This window comes from Emydura macquarii, unplaced genomic scaffold, assembly GCF_026122565.2.
Source record: "Emydura macquarii macquarii isolate MOO-44397 ecotype Brisbane River unplaced genomic scaffold, CSIRO-AGI_Emac_v2 contig_312, whole genome shotgun sequence".
Lineage (NCBI taxonomy): Eukaryota > Metazoa > Chordata > Testudines > Chelidae > Emydura > Emydura macquarii.
In genome coordinates, this window is record NW_027130449.1 from 4,171,386 (window position 1) to 4,197,774 (window position 26,389).

Sequence of the window (26,389 nt, forward strand, 5' to 3'; positions counted from 1 at the left end):
CTTTATTGCAAATCACAGTGGAAAATGGCTCAGAAAATTAGTCAAAACACAGAACAAACCTGATAAAATCCACTACTTATTGTTTATCCAGGAAGTGTTTCTACAGCGCCATAGGTGGCTTTATCTAGGATTAAGTCTGTGTACTGAAATCTCTCAAACGATTTCACACTTTCTAGTGTATTACGATAACTTTCTGGAAGTTAAAAATAACTAAAACGAACACAAAGTGAGTAGAGTTTGACTGAAACGGATGAAGTAGCTTCTCACTAATGTCCATCCTCTGGCCAGAATGGAATATGAAGGAGAGTTTGCTCTTAATATCGTGTGTCTTAAATTATGTTGCAAGACATCCCATTAATCCAAAAACAGATCTAAAATGGCATGATCTGGCATTACTGGCTGAGCATGTTCCCATTGTGCTGCAAAGATGGAGAAGTAAAGTGCCACTATCAATCTCTGCTTTCCACTTAGGACTTGTCTACACAGGAATTTCAAAGTAAATTATGCTAACATGAACTATGGCCATTTTACTTTTGAAAGAGAGCAACCACACAAGGGTTTAATGTGCTGTATTCATTTTAAATTCACACCTTTAATTAAGTTTTCTGAGAGCTGTCTATAGTACAAAGTTAGGTCTTCTTAACTGCATTGCTCAGGACTGTGAAAAATGTCATGCCTTGTGTGATGTAATTCAGACAACCTAAACCCCAGTGTACACAACGCTAAGTTGACAGAACAGTTCTTCTGTTGACATAGCTACCACCTCTCAGAGAGGTGGATTTACTATACTGACTTACTACACTACCATCACTGTAGTGTCCACGCTACAGCTGTGCATCTGCCATATTTCTAGTGTAGACATACAGTGTTCCCATGTACACGTGCCTATAGTGTCTGTCACAGCCCCTGCAGGCCAGATCAGAAATAGCTTTAACCGCTTCTAGAGATTCCCATCCTGACATTGGGAGGCTGTGGATGAATGATATTGAGAAAAACTGACGGACGTTAAAAAAGGATTGAATGATGACAAACCTCAAACACCAGAACTCCATTTGCAATAGTGCAGCATGGACCTGAGACGGAAGCTATTACAGGAGGGAGAAAGGAACTGCCTACGTCACTCAGGCTGTCAGACACGGAAGGGACATAAGAAAGACCAACATATTTGTTTGGTCATTGGTGCATCCAGAGCAGCCTTATTCCATGGCAAAAAAATAATGCTTTATTAAATCCCTCACATAAGAACAACACAGCAAAGTTAATTAATTATAACAGGCAAATGTAAGTATTTTAATACTAACCACTGTAACTTCTCTTGGACTCTCTCCCACAAAACACCTCCTCTTTCTCCGCTCCGGACCCTCACTTTCATGCACCTCTTGATTCCAAATGGGACCAGAAGCAGATACATTGAGAAGATACTTGGATGACTAGTCTCCCACTATTTCTGGCCCAAATGAAAGCTACAGAAATCTTCAACAGAAGACTGTTCTCCTCTGAGCTCCAACCCATTCTGGAGAAAAACAGGTTCAGATAAGCTGCGATAAATATGCAGAGTTATGTGTGCTAATCTGAAATGAGCAACTGAACCTTTTGGATGTTCCCCCATCACTCAAAGGAATAAGCTTTGCCAGAAATATCCAGCTGACAGGCAAACGTTCTGTCCAGTGTTTTCTGCACTGCAGAGGAACAGATGCATAGCATCTGAAGCTGTGATGCTCAAATGTTTTTTTTCTGAATAACTCTTTCTAAAAGGCAGAGACCTAAAGCTCTTGCAGATTGAAAAGGGATTTACATCTCTCAACACTTTAATAAAATTCCCTTCCCTCCCTACGACTTGTAATTTAAACAATCCAATACCAATCATCTCCTTAGTAAAATTATATGGTAAGAGCAATGGGTCAGAGACATGGTGTAGGGGTGGGGGAAGAAAGGGGAGAGAGAAAGCAGGAGACTGCATTTCTACACATCAGAAAATTAACTCAGAACCCAACGTGAGCTTGCACAGCAGAGGAAATGCTTCAAAGCCACCAACAAGACCGCGTGCTAAGTACTGGGAATGAAAACTCTACCCACCTAAAGGTATCAAGGCAGTGAATGAATGAATGAAGATCTCTTTATAGGTTACTACACACACATTTTTATTACATATATTTGAACAGAATAATGCATTTACTTTGCCTTTTCTCCCAGATGTTTCAGATACTGCAAGAGTAATTACTTAGCACTTTTCAATCAGAGATCATAACATACTTTACAAAGGTGAAGTAAGCACTATTACCCGCTATTTGACAGAAGGATAACTTTGAAAGTGATTTGCCCAAAGTCACCCACAGAGACAGTGGGAGAGCCTGAAATGCTACTCAGGTTTCTTGATTCTCATTTCCCTATCTCATTCACTGAACCAAGCTGTCTCCCATATCTTTTTTTTTTTTTTTTTTTTTAAAGGAAGAATGAAGCACATTATTTACTAAAACTAATTGCCAGGGAGCAAATCTATTAAAAAGAGTTTATCATTCAAAAAACTTTTGGTTAAAAAAATCAGTTAAAGTTGCTAGGTTTATGTGCTGCTGTCACTTATCACATCATTTACAAAATCAAGGCACTTAAATGCATGGAAATGATTAGACATGATATATTTGACACTGCTCACATCACAAACACACAACTTACTCCCATCAAGTACAAATAAGTGCACATTTCATTATAACAGAATGGGAAATGAAGATTTTCAAAATGTTTGCCAGATATTACCACCATTATCCCTCTAGCCTGATTTCCCAAAGACATTTCACAAGTTAAGGGTAGAGAGAAAAAATAACTTAGGCTGAAATAAGCATGATGGGCTGTAATCACAACCTGAAGCCAGTGAGCACCTGCCTCTATCTGCATTTAGGAAGCATGAACAGCAAGAACAAACCCTTTGTGCGACCACTGTCTTCTTTTCCTCAAAATCCACGCTTTGTACTTGTTGTCGTCTTTCTGTTTTGTCTGCTCATAGGCTCCTAGTGCTACAAGCTGTTCTGCATGTGTGAACCCGAATGGGTCAATGTGGTTCCAAGCAGGCTCATGTGTTCATCTGTGCAGTGCGCCTTGCAGGAGCAGAGCTCTAGCACTGCATGGCAAACTCTTCACAGTAGTGTCTGCGTCCTCTGAAGAACGGCTCTGTGTAGCTTGAAAGCTGTCTCTTTCAGCAGCAGAAGTTGGTCCAATAAGAGATGTTATCTCACCCACCTTGTCTCTGCCCTATTTTGAGCACATAAAAATAAATAAATCTGCCGTACCCCCATATTAATTGATGAGGGGGTGCTGCAGAGAGTGAGCCTTTCAAGGCCATTTTAAAAGCCAGAAAGCATCACCAACTAACTGATCTTTCAAAACTGTATATAAGCAGTCAAGAAAAAAGGCAGTGGGGCAGAACATTAAATACCGCGCACACATCAGAAGGAATCCAGGAGGGTTGGGAGAAGTTTTGTAACTGAATCAGGGCAGTAGCCACGCTGGAAAAATAGCTGCTTTTTTGGCAGCCGCACACATTGGTTTTAAGAAGAAACAGATTGAATAATGGCACCAAGACCTACAAGACGGAACATTTAAGGTATGTAATTTTTAACAACTAACACCATAAATGGGGACTTTTTAAAAGTGAGCTGCAAAGCTTAAATAAAAGAAAATAAATAAAATAAAACATCTTAAGACCACAAACCATCACCAAATGTGTCAGTTTAAAAACAAACATACAAGAAAATCAATTTCTTCTCCCCTTACCTGCTAAAACCTCAGATGTCAGAAGGGGGTGAGAGTCTGAGGATATTCCCAAAACTTCATCATCCAAATGGCATTTATTTTTTCAGATTTACTAATGACTGGATTTGGGCTCCCTCTCTTGTTCTTTTCATATTTGCAATCCTGTTTGTACCCCTCTATTGTGCATTAATTGGATCTTTCACGGAGTGCGGAGAGGAAGTCAAAGGGAAGGGAGACAGAATATATTTCAAGGCCCAGATGGTTTGTCCTCGCACAAGTTCTTTAAGTTTAGGATGCCATTGTATTTGTGCTAGCTGATTCTCTATTTAGATATTTATGTTTTCATTAAACGTTTCTTAGGTCCCTACTGACAGACACTGACTGAGTCAGGAGATCGGGGTTCTAACCCGGGCTTTCCTATTGACAAGAGATAGAGTTCTCTGTGCCGCAGCTATTGCACCTTATAATGGGAACAGAACACTGCACTTCCTCCCTGTGGCGAGCTGAGGTTTAATTCATTTCCCTTCAGAGGGCTTATTCTGAAGCCAGCTAGCTTTTATAGCACTGCAAACATGCCAGCAGACTTGCAGCTGGTCAGTTTGAGGGACGTTCTTGGTCCACTGCTGCTCTGTGTCCTGATTCATGCTACTTTTCTCCTCCCCTCTTTCTCAGCTGAGTTATGGCAGCCCAACATTACAACTAAACATTCTGACGGCCCCACAACTTCCCTTTGCTTTTCAAAACAAGCTAGCTCTTATCCAATAAGCTAGGTGGAATGGATGCAATGCAATAATGACAATTACACCGGTATTCTTACCATTCCCCATTCAAGGACAGGCATGTTCTTCTCACACTAAAATCAATTGCATTAATAAAGCTGTTACAGCCATAGTAATTTCCTTTGTGGATTTGATTCAGATCAGCCCAACTGTTCTGTCCAAGGGGGATTTCTTGGTTATATGGTATAACTAGATATTTTATTGTAACCCTATTCTAGGCTGCTGCAAGGGTAACTGGAGAGCTGTTTCACAAAGTACAAATATTGACATTTCCCTGAAAGAAAACTGGTTACACTGTTTAAGGCTCTTTTTGATCTGCCAGTCAAGATAGAAGAAAGAGCAAACTGCTAAGAGTACCATGTCTTCTGTACAATGGTGAAACAGTCCTAGGTCAGCACAGTTGCTGACTTCCATAGGACAGTGCCAAGCTCTCTCCTGCAACCTTGTCCTGGGAACTGTTGGCTACCTATCTACTTTAGGACCAACACATCTTCATCACATCAACTGCACCTTGGTGCATACACACGATGCAAGAACTCCCTCGCAAAGTCAAGAGGAAGAAGATAGCAACCCCACTGCACACAATCCAAGAACATAGCATTTCCGGCTAATTACAGTGACATTTCAGTCTGCGCGGGAGTTCTTCAATACCAATCGCACCACAACAGTGCCCACTTGCTATAGCATCCAAAAACGTTACAGCTCCATTTATGGCAAGTCTCAAAATAGCTGGTGTTTTTCGTAAAGTCCCAGCTCCTGGAATCAGGTGGTTACACGAAAATCTCAGCTTTCATTTAAAAAAAAATGAAATTTAAGCTCTTAGCCCTCATGGTTGTGGGGAAAAAACTTAAAAACACGACCCCTAACAGCTCAAAGAACAGAAAACATATAAAAAAGAATCAATTTTAATTATATTCATTCATATACATATATAAATAATCTGATGATTTTAAAGCTACTGTCAGAATGTTCTGGGGCATGATTCATGGATTTTGAACACTTGGGGTTGGCAGTATTTAGTGGTAGCTCTTCCCTTCCTTGTGTATCCAAAGCAGGAGCTGGCTAACACATTGCCTTACGTTATTTGTAAAGGTTCTGCACAATATTTTACCTGCAATTTCATGCATATCAACACACTTTACATGCAGTAAGGATCACTATGGCTTTGTGTACCTGGGAGAAATTGATCAGCATTAGCTGTTCCGGTATATTTTAGCTATTCTGAACTAACTAACCTACCTGGATACTTCATTCCAGAATAATAGCTCAGCTTCATAAATGCAATAAATATTCTTGAATAAAGTCACTTCCTTCAGAATAGAATGTCCATATGGAGAACTATTCTGGATCAACTATTGCAGAACAGATATTCTAGAACAGATAAAATGGTCAATTTCCTCATGTAGACAAACCCTATAATACTGTTCTTGCAAAGGCATTCATGTTAAAGCCATCCATGAATGATAAACAGCAAGATAGCTAAGAAAAGCAGAAACACCCACCAGAAACCTCTTCCCATTTTGGATTTCCACCAAAACCAGGTCTTGGAACAGCTGTACTACAAGTCAAATTGTAGAGAAACTGCTGTGCTGTGATGCATTTACACTTGTTTAGTTATGGGACAGAAATCAATGTCTCTTTAGAACACTTAAGGCCAACTGTTCTTTTCAATTTGTGGTTCAGCCCAGCCTTGCCCTACAAGTACCACATTACAATCAGAAGCCCTGCCAAAAGGCATCACTCAGAAAGAAACCATAATCACTATCCCGTCCTCTTAGATTTCAACTGGGATTTTCACTCTTGCTCCAGATCTAAATAGAATACATTTGGATACAAGAAGATTGATCTCTCTAATTCAAAGTTTTCTCTGCAGGCACAATGCCCAAGGAACATGACATTGACAAACTACCATATAATTGTCAAAGCCTTTACTGCGTCAAAAAAACACTTTCAAGATTTTGTATTTTATTCTGAGAAATGATTTTCTCTCTTGCTCATTTTCTGTTTTTGAGCAGGAGCGTGTCTGGATATTCCTTCAGCCCTTCTGGCAGGTCTCAAGCCACAGAGCGATGAACAAAACACATTAATCGGAAGCGGTTTTGTGTCCCTTACTGATGTCCATCCTCTACCCACTTGGACAGAAGCTTAGACCAATGTGAATCTTATGAACTAGTCAGTTGCTATCCTGAAGGTTTCCCCCTCCGAGACACAAATGCCACCATCCTCAAACTAATTCACTGGATAACTTCTGCACTAGGATTGAAAGCTAAAACCATACGATCTCACAGCCTTTGTCTGGTAAGCCAAAATGACAGCTTTAAAAGTGTACCTAATTTTGCATCTACTGAAAATATTTGCTGTAGCACAGACAGTTCCATGACACTGTATTTATCGCTGCAGTTTGAATCAATAAATACTCAGCCATTCATTTATATCTCGTTCAAACCAAAACCAAGTGTAACTACAATCCTGTTATTATAGTTGAGCTGTGTAAAAGCCAAGAACAGCAGTAGGAAACGTTGCCCCACTGGCTTCACCAACATATATTTAAATGAGAAATGATCAAAGCAAGCCGTGAATGGAAAAGTTAAATACAAGAGGTTGGGAATCAAAAAATAAGAGAGGGGAAGTTCTGCAAGTGGACAAGTTTACAAACAGGAGGGCAATGGTTGCTCAGTAGCTGAGACGAAAGCAGGGGACAACAGACACTAGACGTTGGGCAGAACCCAGATGACACACAGATACCAATCTAAGACAACAGTATATTGTTCTAATAACTGATGTGGGGGACAGTGGATACAGGAAACCATTAGTAAATCTTCAATAACACAGGTCAGAACAACAATACCAGTGGATATCACAGGAAACATGAAGGGAGCAGTAACTTCAGGACTCCTGCTCCACAGGATGTCAGTTTCTTAAAATGTATTTGCACTGTAACTGGTCAAAGAGGGTCATGGGTGTCACTACCTGATCTCTTCATACCAGCCAACTTCATATGTGGCGTGTGGGCACTGTGCAGAGTGATCAACTGAGATGTGAGAGTAGGCTTCAGAATAAATGGCAGCTCCATGGAAGAAAATCCTCTGTACTCCCTTGAATTGTTACTTCTATTGCTGTAGATTCATAGATTCTAAGACCAGAAGGGACCACTATGGTCATCTAGTCTGACCTCACATATACCACAAGCCAGAGAACTTCCCCCAAATTCCTAGAGCCGATTTTTTAGAAAAACATCCAGTCTTGCTTTAAAAATTGTCAGTGATGGAGAATCCTCTGATTCTTCGTAAATTGTTCCAGTAGTTAAATTACTTTCACTGTTAAAATGTGTGCCTTATTTCCAGCCTGAATTTGTCTAACTTCAACTTCCAGCCATTGGATTGTTATAGCTTTCTCTGCTAGATTGAAGAGCCCATTATTAAATATTTGTTCTCCGTGTAGATACTTATAGACCAGGTGTGGCCAAACCATGACTCGTGAACCACATGCAGCTCTTTTACAGTTAAAGTGCAGCTCGTGATGCCCCCTCTTCTCCACTTACCTAACAGGGGTGGGGGGTTCAGAGCTTCTGCCCTGTGGCATTGTGGTGGGGCTAGAGGATTCTGCTCAGAGGGGAAGGGGGTATCGGATGGTCAGTAAGTTTGGCCACCCCATTATAGACTGTAATCAAGTCATCCCTTAACCTTCTTCTAAACAGATCAAGCTCTTTGAGTCTATCACTATAAGGCAGGTTTTCTAATCTTTTAATCATTCTCAGGGTTCTTCTCTGAACCTCTCATGTCAGTTTGACAGGATCTGTTTTCTATAAAACCGTGTTGATTTGCAACAACGTTATCTTCCTTTAATTCTTTATTAATCAAGTCCATATGAGCCACTTTGTTACCTTGCTAGTGATCCATGTCAAGCTGACTGGGTTGTAATTGCCTAAATCATCCTGTTTACCCTCTTTTAAAAATTGGCACATTAGCTTTCTTCCAGTCATCTGGAACTTCCCCGGTGCTCCTAAACTTATTGAAAATCAACCTGAATGGTCCAGGTCCAGCCAACTCATTAGCCAGTTCTTTTAAAACTCCTGGATGCAAGTTATTTGGACCTGCTTGTTCAAAGATGTCTAACTTTAGTAGCTGCTTTCTAACATCATCCAGAGATACCACTGGAAAGGGGAGTATTATCATGACCATATGACAAGACTATATGATCTATTTTCCCCCCAAATACAGAACAGAAACGTTTATTGAACACGTCTGCCTTTTCTGCATTCATACTGATCATTCTCCCATTTCCATCTACTAATGGACCAATACAGTAGAACCTCAAAGATACGAACACCTCGGGACTGGAGGCTGTTGGTAACTCTGAAATGTTGGTAACTCAGAACAAAAGATGATGGCACAGCACCTTGCAGTCAGTGTCTTCCAGCTGAGGCTGGCAGAGATGTCTGCAAAGGCAGCACCTGGCAGCGCGGCCTGGTTTGCAAGCAGCTCCCTGCTCTATTTCTGTTTCTTGCCTTTGGGCTGAGCGGGGCGGGCCTGCCTTCCCCCCTTGGCACTACAAGCCCCAGCCCTCAGCTGCCTCTCTCCAGAGTTCGCCCTGCTCTGTGCACTGCTCGCTGTGCTCCAGAGGCAGCACCTGGCAAGAGGCTGGCGCCAGCCCACTGCCAGCGCCCCTCCCCCCTGCACCTTGCGCTCGCACAGGTGCTGGCAGAACCCAGGAGTGCATCCACAGGCAGAGCTTGGGCAGCATTGGTGCACAGACGGTGGCCCTTTAAAACTCCAGAGCGCAGCATGAGGGCAGCAGTTCCAGCTCTGGCTCCCGCTCCAGGCCAGGATTTGGCTGCAACAGCAGCAGCTCTCAGCAGCTCGATCTTTCTGGGCTGGAGCTTGCAACCTTGTCCCTCCTTAGGATGGCAGCAGGGGCTCACAGCAGTGCTTGCGAACCTCAGCGTCTTCACCTCCTACCTGGAAGTGGCTGCCCCTCATACGGCAAGTGGAGCTGGGGACAGGAAACCCAGATGTGCCGACCTCTAAGATGCAATACAGGCACAGTATAGCATTCGCTTCCCCCCCACCCTCTATTGCTGCCTGATTGCTTACTTCTGGCTCCACAGGGTGTTTGGTTGACCGGTCACTTCGTAACTCTGGTGTTTGTATCTCTGAAGTTCTACTGTACTGTTGTCAGGACTCTTTTTGTTCCAAATGTATTTTTAAAACTTATTCTTCTTGTCCTCAACTCTGCAAGCCATAGATTTCTCCTTCTGTCCCTTTGCTGCCTTTATACATTTTCTACAATTCCTACCTTCTGGTTTTTATTCATCATCATCAACTTCTGCTTTCTTCCATTTTTGTATATATAGTATGTAGCTGCCTTCACTTTCCTGCTAAACCAGGTTGTTTTTCTAATCAGTACAGCCTTCTTCCTTGAACGTGGCTTTTTGGGTATCTAGTAAGGTGTTCTTAAATAATTCCCAAGTTTCAATCACATTTTTCTGACTAAGTTCTTCCTGCCAGCTGATCTGGCTCATAACTATTTTCAACTTTGGGAAATTGGTCTTTTTATATATATTGCTGGTTTGGATTTAATTATATTTGCACATTATAAATGTGATCAAGTATTGATTACTTGTACCTAAGCTACCATTAACTTTTAGTTCTGTGATCATTTCCTCTTTATCCGTTAAGAGGAGGTCTAATAAAGAATTCCCCTGTGTTGACCGCAACACTTTTTGAGTTAGGAAATTGTCATCTATAATGTTTAAAAATTCCAGAGATGTTTTGTACTGGCAGCAGGAGACCTCCAGCATAGGTCATTCACATTAAAGACCCCCATGACCACGGAGCTTTTTTCCTAGACTTGATGGTTTAGATAATACGTAGTCCTACCTCAAGGCAGGGGACTGAACTAGATGATCTATCAATGTCTCTTCCAGTCCCATATTCTATGATTATAGATCCTATGATTATAAATAGGTGCATAGGGACGGGAGGCAGTCGTCTTGTTTCCTTGTGTGTTATGGTGGTCATTAGCAGACACCAATATTCCACTTGTGCTTTATCGGTTAGGACATTCATCCATAAGCCTAGGATATTATTAGTGAACTAGGGATCATGCTCTTATACCTGAGTCCTCTGGTTAATTGGGAGGGTCTGTGTTTAAAAGCGAAAGGGCGTGATACCCCACTGTTAATCCTGTTTAATGTATGTGCAACGCCAATGAAATCACTGGAGTTACATCCCGTGAAACTGAAGTGAAGATAGCAGTGAATCAATTCCATTGTCTCTAGCGATCATTATCTAGATTAATGGATGTACTTAGCCTGTCCTAAACAACATCACCACAGCTACAGAGTAACAGACATTACAGATGATTAGATATGCCACTTGCCTTCTCTATGGCAAGAATCCGTAATTCGTAGATGTGTCTTAGCAAACCTCTTGTCTCTTAATATTTCATCCCCTTCTGTTTACAGGTGAGATTTTATGTTTAAAAAGCATGGAACAACCACTAATTTTGCAAAGACACTAACTGATACTGTTTTGGCATCATCTTAACTTCTAATAAATCCAAAAAGCTCTTTTAAATATATTTGCCAACTTCATAAATTCCGTATTAAGTTCAATTACTACTGCCACTTTGGTTTTATTTATTGTTTGTTGGGAGCTGAAAGAGTGGAGTACACCAGGGACCGATCTTATGGAGTTTACGATCTAAGATCAACAACAATTCAGACACATTACTTAGATGATGGATCAGCATAGTGGGAGAAAGGATTTTATCTGTTTTACATTAATGGGAAACAGAGAGCAGATAAGGAATGAGCATTGGAGCAGCAAACCTGGAAAAGACTGATCCGGTGACCCAACCACAGAGCTGGGAAAAGGGGAAGATGCATCAATGAAAAACAACACATCTCCTTTGACAAGTGTGATAGAACAAAAAGACTTCAGTGGCAATAAATGTATTTGATGAGGAGCTGGAAGGAGAAGCTGGATATATCTTTGAACTATGAGGACCAAGGGATCGGGTTTCTAAGGTCTTTAGGAACCTGAAGGATGTAGATAGGTGGCCAGTGGGATTTCCAAAAGCACCTAACCTACTTAGGCCCTTCTGAAAAACCCACTATGCACCTATCTACATGTTTAGGTGCCTAAAGGCCTTTAGAGATCTGGCCCCACGTGCCTGAAGATTACAGAGGGGAAAAGATGCAAAGGGGATGGTTTCTGACCAGCAGTCCTGACTGAGGCCCTACTGGGCATTGTCGTCATCAATATTTATTAGTAATGACTACAAGTCTGAGAGAAGCAAATGGGACATGAGGAAGAAACGGACGGAATTTTTCAGACAAATAGTCCATTGACGAAAAATGTAGTTTTGGTCGACCCAAAAACATTAGCAAATTTGACAGGAATACAAATTCACCACATGGCTGGAAGAGATGGTGATGCTGCCATTGCTCCCATAAGATTTAGCCCAGTAGTAGAGCTCACCTGGAATGTAGGAGACCCTGAGTTTGAATCCCCATCCCGGAACCGATCAGGAACAGACTATTTTGAGTCACTGAAAAGTTTCAGATTCAGTTTGACCCAAACCAATTTTTATTTTTCAGAATTACCAACTAACCAGGTATTCACCCAGCTCTAGAGATGACAGTGAGGATCTAGCCCAAAGCAGAGCACTGCAAAGAACTGAAAGTGAAAGCTGTGCCCACTCTGGACTTTCTTCCTTAAAACACCATCCTTTGCTGCTGAAGCATAGACACTTCCTACAACAAAGAAAAGGGGTTTTCCACTCATGTAGGTAATCCACCTCTCCAAGGGGCAGTAGCTAGGTCAATGGAAGAATTCTTCCATCAACTAGCTGCATCTACACTGGTGATTGGGCTGATCTAGCTACATCGCACAGGGCGCAAATTTTTCTACAGCTCTGAGCTATGTCGATAGGTCCATCTAAATTTTTAGGTGTGGACCAACCCTAAGACTAACAGAAAAAATGTGTTTCTAGAACAAATCCAGGAGTCCTTTGCTATAAGAACAACATGCTGTTTGCCTTTAAGATGATTGGTTAAGGTATCAGCACAATGCTTCTTACTACTAGCTGAGCATTATTTTTTGAGGACTACAAGAGAGGAAGCAATGGTCATAAAAGAGACAATGCTCATTTTTGTTTGGCAATATGGCCCTCAACACTCACACAGTCACTATCTTCTCAGCAGAGAAATTTCAGCCTATGTAAGACTCAAAATTCTTCATGTGAAACACAGCCTCTTGCCTGCTGCTTTCTGTCTCCCGTCCGTCCCCCCACTCCCCTTTAAGATACTAACAATAGAAGTTCCAGGCACTTAGAAGAAATGGGAAATTATCGAGCAAGAGGTGTGTCTGTTCTCCTGCATTAGTCTAATCCACATGGGGGTCACCGAGGTCAAAAGCAATAATAATAAAAAACTGTACTGTCATATTTCTACGTAGAGTTTACAAGGACACAAGAAAAAATAAGCAACAATAGATTCTGACAGCACATAACCAAGCAGGGTTATCACAATCAAATATACACTGGTTATGATGACAATCTTTGTATTCTTCTTTTTCATGTGCTCTGAATATTACCTGGTTTGTAGTTTTTAAATTCCTTTCTGGGATTTTACTATTCGCCTCCTGCACTTTGAAACTCCACTGACCATTCATCTAAAATAAATGGTCTTACAGATAGGAACAACTACTACATGTTTCACAACTTGACTTTGTTTTCTTCACAGCTGTCACAAAACAGACTACTTTAAATCTGAAATGCTGTTTGTTTATCCTTAAACTAAAATAGATTTTGTTTTGCATCTGAACATTTGTGATTAATTAGATGGGCCATTTTTGAGGTAGAAGATTTAAAAATATATTGATAGTTTGGAAATTATTCTAACATAAATCAAATACATCTTGACCTACAGATTTCAAATCTGCTTTACAACCCAACAAAAACAATGGATAGGGTTAGTTTAGCTTTTCGGAGAGCCTACTTTTTGTTTATTTCTCAGTGTACATTATAATCTGCATTAAATGTTTTGCAGAACTTGTACAGTCTCGCTTACCCCTATGGAGCTTACAAGGTTTACAAACATTGTCCATAGACTTTGAAGATGCACATGTACAGCCTGAGCATTTCAGAGGCCTGAGGCATTTCCTGTGGTCATTTAAAGCTCTGTGCTTATTGCTTCGGTTTGCCATACCAGTATTATCTACAGAATTTGCAAGGTTCACAGGTAGAGTCCTAACATCATCCCTTTGAGGATTTCATACCACTCTGTTTCCTAAAAGAAAATTACCACTGTTAATCTTTAGAGATACTCCCCTTCTCTAATAAAATGCATGTTAAATATTGTCAGTATTTTTAAAAGGTGGAAACTTAAATTAGCTTTGGTGGAAGGAAAACTAGACATTACTTGCTTTCGATACAGCATCCACGCTTTCCAAGAATGCTTCCTCAGATTTCAAGCATTTGTGCGTTACTCTAAAGCAGAGGTTCTCAGATGTTTTTTTCTGGGACCTCCTCTGAAAATATTTCAGGCTGTGATGACGCCCCCCCAAAAAAAGTTATGACCCTGCCCCAGGCCATGCCACCCACCCCTTCATGCCATGTCATCCTTACGCCTGTGTTGCTGCTGTGGGCGGCGCCGCCTTCAGAGTACCCGGCCAGCAGCCGCTGCTCTCTGGCCATCCAGCTCTGAAGGGTTCTGGCTCTCAGCCATGCACGGGGCTGACAGCTGCAGCCATGGCATGCACGAGTGCTGACAGCTCACGACCCCCCATAATAACCTCGTGACCCCTTAAGTTTGAGAACCCCTGCTCTAAAGGTTTCTATCTACCCTTCCCTTTCTCAAAGGGAAAGAGAGAAAGAAAATGTGTTTGTGTGTTTAACAACAGTGATCCTGTTACCACAGTAACTGTCTGGATGCCTTGAAAATACAACCATTTATCTAGCAACATGGGAAGGTTACATGGTGCAATCTTACCCAAAATCACCTTTCTTGGATTGAGCTTTCTAAATAAAAACTGCATTATCTCTACATTCAACTCTTTTGCTTCAGAACTATTAATCTAAGTTAGTTTGTATAGTGCCTCAGATAGAAACAAAAATAAAAAGAGATTTCAAAATCTGAGCATGAGAGAGAGCATTTTATACACTGCCAAACAGAAAGCTGTCCCCAAATGATCATTTTAAAAAAAAATTAAATCTTATCTGGGAAATAATTCTCCTTACACTAATAAAACGATACTTACAGTTGGGAAAGGATCAAATAGAATTTCCTAAATGCAATTGCTGGGCTGGAGTCTGCCAAGTACAGCTGACTTTGAGCTTGCCACTTTAAAGGTCCAGTGTTCAAAAGCTTTTGTTTGGTAATCAGTTGCAGAGTGAAATGACAAAATAAATGTCTTTTCAATGAGCCACACAAAAACACAAATTGTATCCGCACGCTGTGCCCATCTTGGACTGCGCAGTGCTACAATACAAACCAGAGTGAGGTTTTTCTGTCCATTTATCAGAGAGCTTTAATCTGTAGTTGCTGGGATAGATGATTTCTCTCTCATTTTCTACCACACTATTCACATTTGCAACAAAATACTTATTAAATTACTTATTAAACTTATTAAAATACTCTTAAATTTACGTGGATTTAGAGCAAACGAAGAGATTATATTTCGGGGTCTGACTTTTAAACATTATGACTTTAGTGGGGATTTTAAAAGATTTTTGTAAATTGCTGCAACTAATCCAACATCAACTCTAGTAGCAAATCCAAGTTACGATCATGTGGAATTTGTTTCATAATTCTGTTTCCCCTTTCAAGTTTTTGGCCTGCCATGGACATGGCCTTCCAGAATGTCTCCCCCAGTACTACCATCCTGTACACTATTTTATCCCTCTCATTGAACTACATCAACATGAACATAGAGTTAAATCCATTCTGACACCTTGTGTGCAATGTGACAGAATGGAACCCTACCCTAGACATTAGGAGAGTACATGAGATGTTATGGCTTGCAGCATCTCCCCTGTAGGAACAATACTCAGCTCTGCTGTTCTTTCCATCTCTTTCACTGAATCCAGAGGCTGCAAATTTCTCTGCTTTCTAAGGGATTGCCTACACTGCCCTGCAATTCGGACTATAGGCCCGTGAAAATCAGCATGCACCAAAGTACTAGGGTGACCAGATGTCCCGATTTTATAGGGACAGTCCCAATATTCGGGGCTTTATCTGATATAGGCTTCTATTACCTGCCCACTTCTTGTCCCGATTTTTCACACTTGCTATCACCCTACAAAGTACTAAGCTGTAACTCCCCCGGGTGGATGCTGTGGGAGCAAACTAAAAGGTTCCTCGTTCGTATTAACACAGTGCTCTGCTAAAACAAACTAGGAACTTTTTAGATAGCAGCTGCAGTGCCCACCTGGGGGGAGTTACAGTGCAGCACTTTGTTGTGCACGGATATTCACACCGCTGTAGTCCAAACTGTGGGGCATTATAGACGTAATCTAAGTGTTTGAGAGATGGGAGCATGGACTAAAGCAAGAGAGGTGACATTCAGTCCGCATAAGGAGAAAAGTCAAGCAGGATGGGAGGAATTATCATTTGGAGGAATAGGTGAGGGGCTACATCTCATTGCTTAGTGCCATGGGGCCAACTCCCAAGAGGTGTAAGCTCCCACAACTCCCGGTGAGGTCAATGTAGTTCAGGAAAGCACTTCAGTGGGAGATTCAGGGGCACAGAACTTCTCAGCAGCTGGCCCACTGATCACAGTCTCGGGGTTTGCTGCAGTTCCCAGATCCATCAGGAATAGCTGGCTGAGAGGTGGTGACTCCTTCTGCCTAATGTGCAATTGCCCTCAGGGAGCTTCAGCAGAAACAGCAGCCTTCCTCCTCAGTGTCATTATGAACATATAACATCAGCATCAGACACACTGAACTAGCTACTGGTCCGCTTCTTTGTACGATCCCAGCTGCTTGGTACCACCTTTAAGAATTCTGACATTCAGGGGCCTAGTTAATCCTGAGAGAGATAACCGCAAGGTGGCTCTGCCTAGCAGGGCCCAAAGCTGTACTCTTATGGATCACAGGCAGCACATTCACAGATGAAAATCTTTGCATACTGAAGTGGCATTTTCTGGTGGTCCACCTGAGTGGGTGAGCTTCAGGGAAAGATACAAGGCTTTTCTGCTCAATCAGGCCCCTTAATTGAGTCAGCTACTGAGCTGACTAATAATGCTTGATGTCTTCAAATACCTTTGAAGTGCATATTTGCTATGGCCTTAGGTGCAAGGAAATAGAAATACCATATATTTTAATTAAGGTTAGGGTTTTCAAACAGGCCTAAGGGAGTTGGGCACCTAAAACATCACGAAGTTCAAATGCTCTAGGCCCCTTGGAAAAACTCAGCCTAAATCCTTAGATTGTTAAACACAATCCAGTTAGTTGAGACCTGGGCATGTAACCTCAATTAAATTTGCAGTCTTGCCTTGTTAGCAACTAGACTATCATCTAGTCACCAACTGGCAACAACGGGGTGATATGGCATCCCTGAGATACCCACAAAGCACAAGCAATTTTAAAAGCTACTCATCTGTGAAATTTCAGCCCCTTCTTCCACCCCCAAAGGCTTATTACTATTTTGTGCAAAGATAATTTTTAAATGTGCTTCCAGTTTTGTGGGAAAACAGCACCCTCCTATATAACACAATTATGGTAAGTTATGATCTACTGTAAATATGCCTGCAACATACACTTACCCATGGTCTTCAGGAGTGTGACAATAGAACCAAATATAGAAAAAAGAGAAACTGCAGCTATTATGGCCACTACTGAGTTAAACTGTACACCTAGGCTCAATATTTTGTAGCTCTCCATATACCATAGTTAGGGTTGTTTGCTGAACAAGCTGATCTCTCTTTCAAGCTCAGTATTTCTTTCCTTAAAAACTAGCCACCCACTCCACAGCCAGTGAAGAGGTGAAAAAAATACACATCAAAGTAGCAACACATCAAAATATTATGAGGCCATGTTATTTAAAATAATGTAATTGTGTATGCAATGCAAGGGGGAAAAACATAACATTTACCTGACAAGAGATTTGCACAAGGTAGACCAATTCCTTGGATTCACAGCCGTTTCTTGTTACTTCATTCTGTTCCTCCTGGAGTGAAAGCTACACCAAGGAGCAGGGAGGGGGAAGGGTAGAAGAGAAAGAGAGAGAGACCAGGTCAGTGAGCAAGGATAAGCCGGGCATGTAATAATGCATGAAGCACCACATTCACATCAACTTGCTCCAAGACATGCTGGGTCTGAGGAACCAGGATTGTGCTTGTCTGACTGGAGTAGTGAGACTGAAAATATTCAGCATTCACCAATATACAGACCTTCCAAAATACAATTTGATTTTGTATCTCAGCTGACAGTTTTTTAAAATATGGTACAACAATAAAACAATTGTTAGCAGGCAAAGAGTACGAGCCACGGATTAAATCTTTAGTTATAGAAATCTGTAAAACTAAATGTCTGCTGGAAATATCCTCATAAATATTCATGTATCAGATACCAGTGATCTTTTTTCTAACTACTCACTTTATTTTCTTTTTATTTTATATGTTGGGGCAGGCATTAGATAATAAAACATGTCTCCAGATTTCAACATTATCAAGTAATTTACCACAACAGGGAGCTTTACAGCATCATTCATCAAATATAAAAAGTCATTAAGCACAATATTACCATGAGCTTTTCAAAGCAGTGAGCAGAGATTTAACCATATCATTCTTGTTCGTGTAATGGAAGGCGGAGTAGCTAAATCTCAGATCTTGTCTGCACTTACAAGGTTTAACACTGAAATAGGTACACAAGCAAACCCTCCAAGTGTAGATGCAGTTTGTACACTCAAAAAAGTTATTCTGCCAGTATAATTTATACCAGTCCCCCAAGAGAAATAAGCTATGCTGGCGCAAGGACTATTTTGCTGGTATAACGGGGTTTACACTAGAGCTTTTGTCAGCATAATTATATTGCCCCCTCCCCAAAATCACACCCCTAACCAACAGCGCTATGCCAGCAAAGGTTCTTTTTCACTCCGAAAATTACCCCACAGATCTAATTTTACATCACAAAGGAAACTGGATTCACATGTCACGAAACGACATTCTATCTAATTTAACTCACCTACTTTGCCTAAAATGTATTGCAAGGATTATGATACCCTATCTGGGATCCTCAGGAACACTAGACAAGGCCAACGTCCTCTTAGTGATGCAGTGGATGAGATGCAATACTTAGGCTCCACAGAGGAGCACGGTATGGAACAGCAGAATTCCCTGTCAAGTAGTTTTAAGTGACAATCTTAGCGTTCTGGGGCGTTTGTTTTGATTTTTTTTTGTAACCCTTATGAATCTCACAGGACACACTGGCATGGACAAAGTTGGGAAGTGAGATGCTGCAGTTTTCTCAGCTACTGGCTTCTCTGAATAGTTCGCGATCCACTGCTCTCTCAAATATAAGCAGGAATTGTAATAGCATGTAGTAGTGCCATGCAATATAAAAACACGGTCAGCTGATCTGAGATACTCTATCAGCTTCCCATGACAAAGGGATGATCTCTCAGCTTCCTCATTATGGGCTGAGTTCTGTTTTGATATGAGCCATCCTGCTACCCTGACTACACATGGCTGCACAGCATGGAATTTGGACCTAGAATCTGACCTTCACTTCACAGCCTCACACCTCCAACCAACACTGCTATGAGCCCCTTTCTTCACCATCTCTACTCAACCCTCTCCTCTTGTCTCCTCTATCAGTTCCCCTTGTGTCCATCTCCAAAGTGTGCTAGCATGGGAGTTGGAAAAAACCCAAAACAACCCGTCAGCATTCAAACTCCTGATGAAGTCAACAAGAGCTTGTGACTAAAAATCAAAGAACTTCCCACTGGAGAGTCTTGATGTGAATAATGAAAGAGAGAAAAGCATAAGATACATGCTTGGTAAGTGATCTTTACATATAAACATTCTGCCTGAAAACATTTTGCACTTACACCAAGAAACCATGAACATTTTCCTCCAAAAAATGTTATAAGGCAAGTGAGCAGCACCAACCCCATTTCACAGATGGGAACACTGAGGCAAGAAATGTGCCCAATGTCACAAAGTGAGTCAGCAGCAGGAACAGAACTTAGGAGGTTTGCATCGGACAATAGACCAGCTTGCCTCCAATATCTCCTGGGCATATGTCCATACTAGTCACGGATAATAAAAGGTCATTATTAAATCTTAATGAAGGTTGGGGGGAAAAATCCGCAAAACAGCAACGTTTCACTGGTTTTGATATCCCATAATAAAGATGGCTTAAATATTTTTTGTGAAAATAAAACTCGAAAACTGTACCCAAACACTTTAAGACTATCCACAGTTGCAGGCCAATTACTTGAGACATCCATAATATGCCCCTAGAAAAATGTAGTTTATAAAAGAATCACAGAGCTTCAGAGAAACCTAAATTACCTCATCTTAAAGGTGCATTAAACCTAATGAAATAGATCATTCTCTCTCCCTCCCTCTCTCTCCAGGAAGAGAGGCCCATCCCCATAATCCTCGCTTGTAGGGTGGTAATTATGTTGAACAGTGGAGGCATTAGCTGTACTTGTCAGAAGAATGATTTGCTTCTTCTTTGAAGCAAAAATAAATTAAGCTTCTTTTAAAAAAAAAAAAAAAAAAAAGAACGAAGGGCTTGAAGAGAAAAGATCTTTAAAATGGACATTTCTTGCTGGGAAATTTGCACATAATTGATCCATCTATAATACTTCAAAATTAGTCAGGAGCAAAACTAACCCACAACAAAACCGAAAAGAGTCAAGCAAGATGAGGGGTCTATCAATTCGGAACAGCAGATGAACCCTTGGTTCTCCCCTAACCTACCTCCCTTTTTGTGCCTTTTTATAAGGTAGTTGCAAAACATACTAAACAAAATTCACAAAATGTGATAAAAAAAATTAAACGAATTCTTCAGTCTTCCTTGACTAGACATAACTTCCTGAATTTTAACTACTCTTCTGCTGGCTATATACATATGGTAGACAACAAAAAGGTGTCTTGGACCAAGAAACACCTTAGGCTCTGGACCATTTATTTTATACTCAAGGTATTAAATACAGAGTTCAACTCACACTTGTCCCTTGTACAGGGCAAATTTTCTGCTGCTCTTAAGCAGCCCAGCCTGTTTAGCAAATGAAAGTCTCCATTAAAGATTATTTGTAAGAGAACTGAGAAGAGGTCTCCAGATCTGTGCCTGACTGATAGGAGTGGACTGACAACTTGGAAAACAACCTGCCTAAAATGAGGGACATTTAAAAATCTTTCATTGCTGTTGCTCTTCCTATTGCTGGAAGGCCACGTCAAGGCTAGGAACCTCATGAGTCCTTGAAGGTGAAGACAATTCTACTCATGGTGTCACCTCCATCCTAATGTATTGTCTCACTTCCTTTGCTCTCCCGCAACCCTCCCTCCTACAAAACCCTTTGAGTTTCTCCTTCTCTCTCATCCTCACACCCTCTCCCCTGCTACTTGTCAATACTTGGGCTAATCCCGCTCTTGTCCTCCAGACAACCTCCACCTATAAATCCTCCTGCAAAGCACACTTCTGCCAAACCGCCTTGCAGCAAGTATCTCTATAAGATTTCTGCACCTCCGTAAGCCACCATAGGGACACGCAATGTATGACACGGTCCCCAAAATATGTTTCCACCTGTCCTGGAAGGGACTGCACAACCTGTAGAGTAAAATCCATTGAACACTGAACTTCTGTAACAAAAGGTATTCCCTTCCAGCAGGATAGATGGAATTGTAAAGCTTCAGGACTATCCAAACAATTCTGTCCCTGTCTTCAGGGGTTTGTTCCGTACTAGGTATGGTCTGCTGCCTGTTAATATGATTGAACATCATGATAAAGTTATGTATTTTTGCATTTGTGCCCAGATTTTTCCCTCCTAACATTTTATTTTGCAACCAAATTTTAACATTTGAAGTGCTGCAGCATACAGAGAACACCTGAATAATAAAAGCAAAAACAAAAACAAAAATACATAGTTAAGGGAAAACTAAATACAGAGTTTGAAATACTTTCCACATTTGTAAAATACCTGGGAGCTCCAGTCCAGTTAAAAAAGTGGATTTCTTTTTCATGGAAAAGTCCTTTCTCCACCCAATTTTTTGATCCATATTTAAGCGTGATGAGAAAGGAGGTGTAAGTTAGACTATGTCTTCACTGATGGCGGCAAATTCGCCGCCGTCAGATCGACTTCTCTGGATCGACTAAGCGGTCAGTGAAGATCCGCTCAGTCGATCCAGAAATCGACGTATTAAGATCACCTTCTCAAGTGGTGTAGCAAAACAGAAGCAGAGAAGTCGACGGGAGTTATGCAAGTTTTTTGCGTAGGTTGCGTAACTCCAGTCGACTGCCACCAAATCTCCAAGGTAAGTGAAGACAAGCCCTAAGTCTCACTTAGGACGTACATACACCCAGGTATAAGGGAAACACAATTAACTAAGCCACATCATTATAAATTCCACTTTGATGGGTTTGCACCAGTGTAACTAGATTGGCGCAGTTCCATCAGTGTCCCTAATATTCATGGAGGTAAGAACTCCCTTGATGTGACTTACAGCTTCTTCCTGTCCCGTGGTGTTTAAGTCAAATTAAGTTGGGGATTACTTTAAATCACATTTTCTTTCCGCTCCTTACAGTGTAAACAACAACAACTTGCCTTACACTGCCACCTGTAGAGTGAGTCAGAGTAGGCGTATGGGAGTCAAACAAAAGTGTATCTAACTCACAGCACCCTCACATTCACCTCTGAATTTGGCCCTTTATCTACTGGACGTCACTTCTGGTCTATTAACTATGGACTCTCTGAATTGCTGATGCCCCTATAGTAAATTTGCAGGAGACTATCCAAGAATAGTTTGTTTAGCAATAGTAACCAGCCTCCAAAGAGAGCAAGCGTGTTATCTAGATATCATTCCTAGCTCCATTAGAACAATGAGCCTGTGTTGAGGTCTCTGAAAACAAGCTACCCAGCTGTTTTTATATGTTCTGTAGTAATAAAGCGAAGTATGCACAGAGTATTGCATTAGGCTGCATTCTGTTAGTAACTAGCGGATTATTTCTGCTCTTTAATACCCGATATGACATGATGTGACATGACGGGTCATTCCCTAGTAATTTGCTTTCTAATTGTGTCTGTAATGAGAAGTGAAATTTTAAATTTACCATATTCCCTTGCATATAAGCGAACTCCCTAATCTTGGTATATATAAAAAAAAATCACAAAATGAATGCCTGGAGAAGGAACTAGCCACACTCTTCTCTGTGCAGCCAATCCCACCTCCCATGGTAAAAGAAAAGGAGTGGAGTTGCAGAACCCGGAGTTCCTTTTAAACAAGGAAAAGAGGGAAAGGAAATACAAACAACTTCCTCATGTAAAATCCTACACCTAAAATCCTACACTTCGTTGCCAAAAGATCATCTTGAAATTATGTCAGAAATGTCTTAGCCCATACAGATGACTGAACAGGAAGTTGTTACTGTACGTTTCATTACGCTTACCTTTTACTGTACCTTTCTCTGCAGCAAAACATTTCCAGAAGCATGAACAATATTTTGTATACTCCCTTTTCCTAGGCTGAATAATTTATTTGCTCTCTGAATACTATTACAGTACATGCTATTTTAGTATCTTCTTTGACTCCATCCTATTTAGGAGCTTTTCTTCCCAAGTGTCTCTTGGAGACACAACAGTCTAAAGCAATGGCTCTCAACTTCTCCAGACTACTGCATCCCTTTCAGGAGTCTGAATTGTCTTGCGTACCTCCAAGTTTCACCTCACTTAAAAACTACTTGCTTACAAAATCAGATATAATAATACAAAAGTGTCACACCACACTATTACTGAAAAATTGCTTACTTCTCATTTTTACCATATAATTAAAAAATATATCAATCGGAATATAAATATTATACTTACATTTCAGTGTATGGTATATAGAGCATTATGAACAAGTCATTGTCTGTATGAAATTTTAGTTAGTACTGACTTCACCAATGCTTTTTATGTAACCTGTTGTAAAACTAGGCAACTATCTAGATGAGTTGATATACTCCCTGGAAGAACTCTGCGTACTCCCACAGGTACACGTACCCCTGGCTGAGAACCACTGGTCTAAAGAGAACATCTGCACAATGAACATAACGTAAGAATGACCTTTCTGGGTCAGACCAATGGTCCATTTAGCCCAGTATCCTGTTTTCCAATAGTGGTAGGTGACAGATGCTTCAGGGGGAATGAACAGAAAAGAGCAATTTATGGAATGATCATTCCATTGTCCATTCCCTCCTTCTGGGAGTCAGAAGTTTAGGGACATCCAGAGCATAGAGGATTGTGTCCCTGACAATCTTGACTAATAACCATTGATGGACTTATTCTCCATGAACTTACCTAGTTCTTTTTGAACCCACTTATACTTTTGGGCTTCACAACATCCCCTGACAACGTATTATGTCAAGGGGTAAATAACACTTCCCTATTGGCTTTCTCTACACCATTCATGACTTTACAGACTTCTATCATATCCCCCCGTAACTGTCTGTTTTCCATACTGAACAATCCCAATTTTTTTCATCTCTCCTCCTATGGAAGCAGTTCCATACGCTTAATCATTTTTGTTGCCCTTCTCTGTACTTTTCCCAATTCCAATATATCTTTTTAAGATGGGGTGACCAGAACTACATACCGTATTTTTATGGGCCTGATCCAAAGTCCACTGAACTCAGAGGAAAGCTTCCCATTGACCTTGATGGATTTTGGACCAGGTCCTTTCGGCAGAATTGTCTGACCCCAACCAGGGCAAATTGTTTTAATCTTCTTAGAAGAGAAGCCAGAGACCGACAAGAAAAGGGTACTCTTCTCCCTCCCATCCCTTGGACTTCAGTTGGATCATCTGAGCAAGCACTGAATAGAAACAGCAGTTTGGAACAATTTATAGGTAGTTTGGCATTTTTCATATCACTTGAAATGTTCACTTTTCACCCTCAAAATCACAGTCTAGAACTTCCTGAAAATAATAAACAATTGGTATATTTATGTCTGGTTAATGTATTCTTGGAAAATGGGTGCTCAGCTTACATAAGCAGATGTGATTGACTTCATTAATCTTTTTTACAGCATCATAATCTTTTGAATGGCAGCATTTTATAATGAGACACGCTCAGATTATGAGGTCATGAGAGATAAAAGGTGAAAAATGTTTAAATTGATGCCAAAACTGTAAAGAAAACATCTGAGAAGACTGAACTGCAGAATATGGTACCCACTAAATTATAGACACGGTGAAATGCTTAAACACAGCAATGGAACTTGATGAGAATGCTACAAGAACACACTTTTTCATTTTAAAGATGGCCTTAAGAATATATTATGCACTGACAGTTACATGCAAATTCCCAGTGCTGTAAATTTATGCCATACTATCAATCAGCTACACAGGTAAAGACATGTTTATGAGCATCCACTCTGCATTATTGGACAGGCCAATGAAGGACAGAAGAGTGCACAAAATCCTATACACCATGGTTAGTCATTAGGTGGACCGTGGACCAAATCTGGACCACCAGCCCTTTTGAACAGACCACGAAATCTTTTTATTTACTTATTATCATTATTGTTATTTTTTTTGTATTATTTTCTCTGGAATCTGGACCTTGACTATACCTTGATCAAGAAATTTGGACCTTGACAAAAAATAATCGATTGCCCCGACTATAGCTATAGGTTTCTGTTTGCTTTAGCTGTCGGTTGTCAGAGAGTTGGCATTCATTTTTCTTCTCTCTTCAAATTCACACGTCACCCTGTGCGGCTGACTGTAGGAAGTACCATAGTTCCTAATATAATGATCCACTGAACAATAGCTAACTATAATAAACTGAATAGCAGCAATGATTTCCAAAACTAGAAGACCAGCCAAAGCAACAAGCATGATCTCACTGCATCAGTCCACTTAAATGGGAACAATACCATGCTTGGTATCTTGAAAGGCGACACTAAATTATACATCCCGCTCGCTTACATATATTTTGCAGAAAAAGGCAATGGTTGCCAGCCAAGACTTTATTGATCATTTATACAGACAGAGCTAGCAGAAAAACTCTCCAAAACCTTCTACTTCCATTGTCTGGGATAAAGCAGCTCATCTCTCTAGTAAGCTAGCAGCTAAACAGAGTGATTAAGTGAGTCTCCTGCAGAGAAGAATTTATTGGCTTTCTGGATTTCTCTTCTAGAAATAAACAACAAAAAACAGTAGTTCACAGTTTATAATACAATATAGTCTAGAAGTATGATTTGAAATTATGCATTGTAATACTATAAACATTTTTACAACACACACAGAGTGAATTTCTATGGGCTAGTAAATTATGTTGCTTTTCTTGCAACAGGACAAAAAAGAACTCATTTGCCCTCTCGGAAGAGGTTTGGAAAGTTTCATCCTGGTAGCTCTCCATGAATAAGCGTGACATTGATTTGTGGCAAATCAGCATTTGGACCAAAAGGCAGGCATTTTTAAAGCCTCATTCATTTGTCTAGAACTCCGCAATCACAAACCCTGATTGAGAAACTGGCTGTATGCAAGGCACACAAGACCTGCCACGTTCCACACTGACAGGCTCTAAAAAGCAAGGGCTAAAGACAAAGGTGAGGACTTAAATTAAACCGAAAGTGGCTTTCAAGAGGTACCACTTTCAAGAGTACATTACACTTGTCAACAGGACCAGAGATATAAAATAATGAATGGGTG

The 26,389-nt window shown here is 40.7% G+C and overlaps 1 protein-coding gene across 5 annotated transcripts in view; it reads right to left on the bottom strand.

The window, feature by feature from the left end:
- Positions 1 to 26,389, bottom strand: part of ARHGAP32 (Rho GTPase activating protein 32) — a 316,253-nt gene that overhangs the window by 117,079 nt on the left and 172,785 nt on the right. For all 5 annotated transcript variants that reach the window (XM_067563763.1, XM_067563771.1, XM_067563754.1 and 2 more), the window contains one exon: positions 17,626 to 17,712. In XM_067563763.1, coding sequence (XP_067419864.1) covers positions 17,626 to 17,712 — 87 coding nt within the window. The remainder of the gene's footprint in view (positions 1 to 17,625; positions 17,713 to 26,389) is intronic.